This window comes from Agelaius tricolor, unplaced genomic scaffold (genome assembly GCF_023055355.1).
Source record: "Agelaius tricolor isolate 1412-34295 unplaced genomic scaffold, bAgeTri1.0.p SCAF_58, whole genome shotgun sequence".
In the NCBI taxonomy this organism is placed as follows: domain Eukaryota; kingdom Metazoa; phylum Chordata; class Aves; order Passeriformes; family Icteridae; genus Agelaius; species Agelaius tricolor.
Window position 1 is genome coordinate 1864932 of NW_027269318.1, and position 4478 is coordinate 1869409.

The following is a 4478-nucleotide window of genomic DNA, read 5'->3' on the forward strand; positions in this document are numbered from 1 at the left end:
GGGGCTGTCTGGGGGGGTCCCTGACACCCCAGGAAGGAGAAGGTGGCACTGGGGGGTCCCAGGGCTGGGCTGGGCTGGGCTCAGGGGCTGTGGGGGGGTCTGTCACACGGCAATGGGGGTCCCTGACACCCCAGGAAAGAGGAGGCAGCACTGGGGGGGTCCCAGGCTGGGCTGGGCTCAGGGGCTGTCTGGGGGGGTCCCCGACACCCCAGGAAGGAGGAGGCAGCACGGGGGGGGAAGCTCTTTATGGGACACGGAACGCACATCACCCACGTACAGCAGGCCCTGGCAGGGGGCACCCCCCCAGGACCCCCCAGCAGAGGGGGGCTCAGGGGGAGTAGGGAGAGGAGATGGGGGTGCATTCCCCCCTGGCGTCCCTGCGCCTGGTCCCGGAGGGTCCTGCCCCTCCACCAGCCCTGTGGCCCCAGCTCTGGGGGCTCCTGTGTCCTTGGGAAGGCCCCTGGCCCCGGTGAGTCCTGTGTCCCCGGGGGGAGCCCCAGCCCTCTCATCCCCCCCGGATGGGGGGCCCGGGGGTTGTGCCAGCCCCCCGCAGCCAGGGCAGAACCTAATAAATACTGGGGGGGCTGCAGTCAGGGGGGCTGGCACGGGCTGGCACCCCCTCAGGGGGTCTGGAGCCTCGGGGGGCCCTAGGGGGGGCAGAAGTCGGTGAAGTAGGGGTGCTGCAGGGCCTCCTCCGCTGAGATGCGCTGCACCGGATTGCACTTGAGCAGGTTCTGGGGGGCACGGGGGGCTGAGGGGCAGGGCACACACCCTCCCCATCCCACAGCCCCCCAGGCAGGAGGGGGCTGCGAGGGGGAGGGCAGGGATGACACAGGTGGGGGACACAGCGGTGGGACAGGGGCAGGGGGTGTGCAGGCTGGGAGACACACCAGGGTGGGGGGCACAGGGTGGGGGGCACAGGGACAGGGGGGCTCAGGGACAGGGGGGCTCAGGGACAGGGGGCACAGGGACAGGGGGGCACAGGGACAGGGGGACTCAGGGGCAGGGGGGCACAGGGGCAGGGGGGCACAGGGGGGCTCAGGGGCAGGTGGGCTCAGGGGCAGGGGGGCACAGGGGCAGGGGGCTCAGGGGCAGGGGGGCTCAGGGGCAGAGGGGCACAGGGACAGGGGGGCTCAGGGACAGGGGGGCTCAGGGGCAGGGGGGCACAGGGGCAGGGGGGCACAGGCGCGGGGGGCTCAGGGGCAGGGGGGCTCAGGGGCAGGGGGGCTCAGGGGCAGGGGGGCTCAGGGGCAGGGGGGCACAGGGACAGGGGGGCACAGGGGCAGGGGGCACAGGGGCAGGGGGCACAGGGGCAGGGGGCACAGGGGCAGGGGCACAGAGCGGGGGTCTCACCTGCAGCAGGTCCCGGCCAGTGGCGTTCAGCTTGGGCACCACGTTGACCAGGGAGGTGGTAGCTGGGTACATGGGGTAGGGCTGGGGACACACGGGTGACCTCCAGCTCCCCCAGACCCCTCATTCCCTCTGACCCCCCACATCCCCTGCCCTCACCTTGTAGTCCGGCAGCTTGGCCATGGCCGGCCACTGCTCCTCCGTGGGGGTCCCCAGCAGCGTGGGGACAGTCAAGGGCCACCACGGGGACACCCAGCACCTGCCCCCTGCCCAGGCGAGGGGGGCTCCCATTCCAAGGGATCCTCATTCCCAGAGCTCCCCGTTCCCCAGGGGGTCCCTACTCTGCAGGGCTCCCCATTCCCCAGGGCTCCCCATTCCAGGATTTCCCCAATCCTCTATTCTGGGGTCCCCATTCTGGAGGGATCAGCATGCACAAAGCTCCCTATTCCCAGGGGAAGTCTCCATTTAAGGCTTTCCCCGTTCCCTGGAGTCCCCATTCCTTTGGGTTCCCCATTCCCAGGCAGTCCATTCCGTGGCTTCCCATTCCCAGGGGAGGTCCCCATTCCCAAGGGCTCTGCATTCAAGGATTTCCCCAATCCTCTATTCTGGGGTCCCCATTCTGGAGGGATCAGCATGCACAAAGCTCCCTATTCCCAGGGGATTCCCCATTCCCAGGGGAAGTCTCCATTCAAGGCTTTCCCCATTCCCAGCAGTCCCAGCTCCTTTGGGTTCCCCATTCCCAAGGATATCTGAAGATCCTCTTCAGCTGGTCGTCCACGTCGTTGCCCGGGAAGAGGGGCCGCCCGGCGTTGGCCAGCTCTGGGGGGACAGGGGGTGGTTCCCAGAGGCCCCCGTGGCCCCCCAGGCCCCCCAGGCCCCTGGCCCCCAGTGTACCCGCAAAGATGCACCCAGCTGACCACATGTCGATGGAGGTGGAGTAGAGCTTGGCCCCGAAGAGAACGTCCGGGGGCCGGTACCACAGAGTGACCACCTGGGAGGGACAGGGACGCTGGCACAGGGACAGGGACAGCTCTGGCCGGCAGGGCCAGGAGCCCCATCCCAAGCCCCAGGAGCCCCATCCCGAGCCCCAGGAGCCCCAGGGCCCCGCTCACCTCGGCCGAGTAGCAGCGCACAGGGATGCCGAAGGCCCGAGCCAGCCCGAAATCCGCCAGCTTGAGCTCCCCGTTCTGGGGGGACAGAGGGGTCAGCCTGGGGGATCCCACTGCATCCCCCAACCCCAGGGACAGCGGCCCTGCTGCCTGCCCATCACTGGGAACATGGCAGAGATGCAGCTGGGGCTGGACAGACACCAGGACAGACTGACAGACAGCCCCCGTTTCCAAGTGCGACCCCAGAGCACAGCGCCACTCCCAGGTGTGACTGCACAGGACTGACAGACAGACAGCCCTGCTAGCAGGTTTGACTAACCAAGACAGATGGACAGATAGCCCCCATTTCCAAATGCAACCCCTAAACACAGCCCTGCTCGCAGGTGTGAGTGCCCAAGACAGACAGACAGACAGACAGCCCCGCTTGCAGGTGTGAGTGCCCAGGACAGACAGACAGACAGACACCCCCCATTCCTAAGCGTGACCCCTGAGCACAGCCCCGCTCACTGGTGTGAGTGCCCAGGACAGATGGATGGACAAACAGACAGCCCTGCTCGCAGGTGTGAGTGCCCAACCCATCACCCCGTGACCCAGCCCTGTCCCAGCCCGTGTCCCAGCCCGTGTCCCAGCCCGTGTCCCAGCCCTGTCCCAGCCCGTGTCCCAGCCCTGTCCCAGCCGTGTCCCAGCCCGTGTCCCCTCCGTGTCCCAGCCCTGTCCCAGCCCGTGTCCCCTCCATGTCCCAGCCCGTGTCCCCGCCGTGCCCACCCGGTTGATGAGCAGGTTCTGCGGTTTCAGGTCGCGGTGCAGCACGTTGCGGCTGTGGCAGAAGGCGAGCCCCTTCAGCAGCTGGTACATGAAGGACTGCGGGCACAGGCGGCTCCGTCAGCACCGGGCACCCCCCGGGCATCCCCCGGGACCGCCACACCCACCTTGACGATCTCAGGGTCCAGATCCCCGTTACAGCTGTCAAAGTATTTCTTCAGGTCCTGGGGGAAACAAGAGGGGCGGCAGCGGTGACCCTTAGAGACCCCCAGGTTGCCCTGTGACCCCAGGGTCCCCCAAATCCCCCGGGTCCCCCGTGCCCCCCACCCAGACCCCCGTGCCCCCCCAGGGTCCCCGGTGCCTCCAGTGCTCACCTGGTCACAAAACTCAAAGACCAGGGTCAGCTTCTTGTCGCTGTGCAGAACGTCGTGGAGCCTGCGGGGCAGGGGTCCCTGAGCCCCCAGCGCCCGGCCAGGCTCGGGGCACCGGCAGGAGCAGCCCCCGAGCCCAGCCCCCGGTAGTCCCGGTGCCCCCGGTACCTGACAATGTTCTTGTGCTTGAGCTCCTTGAGCAGGCAGATCTCCCGCAGCGCCGAGCTGGGCACCCCCTGCGGGACACGCGGGTTGCGGGAGCCGGGGGCACCGGGGGGTACCGGGAGGGTCCCAGCCCCGGCCCCCCCTCACCTCATCATCGTCGTCCAGCCGCACCCGCTTCAGCGCCACGATCTCGTGCGTCTCCCGGTTCTTGGCCTTGAACACGGTCCCGTAGGTGCCTGCGGGGACGGAACGGGGTCATGGCAGAGCCCCCGGTACCGGTACCGACACCGACACCGCCGCCGGGCCCCGCATGCACCGGGTCCCTCCGTACAGCCCCGGCGCTGCCGCACCTTCGCCGATCTTCTCCAGCTTCTCGTATTTCTGCATCGCGCCGCGATCGGTCCCGGCCCGGCCCGGCCCCGGTACCGGCCCCGCCACCGGCCCCCGCCCGCCCGCCCGCCACACGTCCCGGCAGCCCCCGCGCGGCCCGGCCCCGCCACACCTCCCGGCAGCCCCGCCACACCTCCCGGCAGCCCCCGCGCGGCCCGGCCCCGCCACACCTCCCGGCAGCCCCCGCGCGGCCCGGCCCCGCCACACCTCCCGGCAGCCCCCGCGCGGCCCGGCCCCGCCACACCTCCCGGCAGCCCCCGCGCGGCCCCGCCCCGCCACACCTCCGCGATGGCCCCGCCCTCCCCGCCCCGCCCCTGCCCCGTGGTTCCGG

General features: G+C 70.1%; 1 protein-coding gene across 1 annotated transcript; it reads right to left on the reverse strand.

Moving 5' to 3' along the window:
• Positions 1-230: 230 nt before the first annotated feature.
• Positions 231-4264, reverse strand: CDK5 (cyclin dependent kinase 5). The gene is made up of 12 exons (XM_071456448.1): positions 4108-4264; positions 3905-3993; positions 3761-3828; positions 3596-3656; positions 3389-3445; positions 3225-3320; positions 2463-2537; positions 2245-2341; positions 2100-2169; positions 1510-1570; positions 1354-1434; positions 231-734 (listed from the first exon to the last, which is right to left on the reverse strand). Exons 1-12 carry the CDS (start codon positions 4142-4144, stop codon positions 648-650), a joined length of 879 nt encoding a protein of 292 aa, XP_071312549.1. The 5' UTR covers positions 4145-4264; the 3' UTR covers positions 231-647.
• Positions 4265-4478: the final 214 nt, after the last annotated feature.

Coding starts and splice junctions, on each gene's coding strand:
- CDK5 (XM_071456448.1), bottom strand. CDS start 4,144: ATGCAGAAATACGAGAAGCTGGAGAAGATCGGCGAAG. Junction 3,994..4,107: donor GCTGGAGAAGATCGGCGAAG/GTGCGGCAGCGC, acceptor CCGTCCCCGCAG/GCACCTACGGGACCGTGTTC. Junction 3,829..3,904: donor GGCTGGACGACGATGATGAG/GTGAGGGGGGGC, acceptor CGTGTCCCGCAG/GGGGTGCCCAGCTCGGCGCT.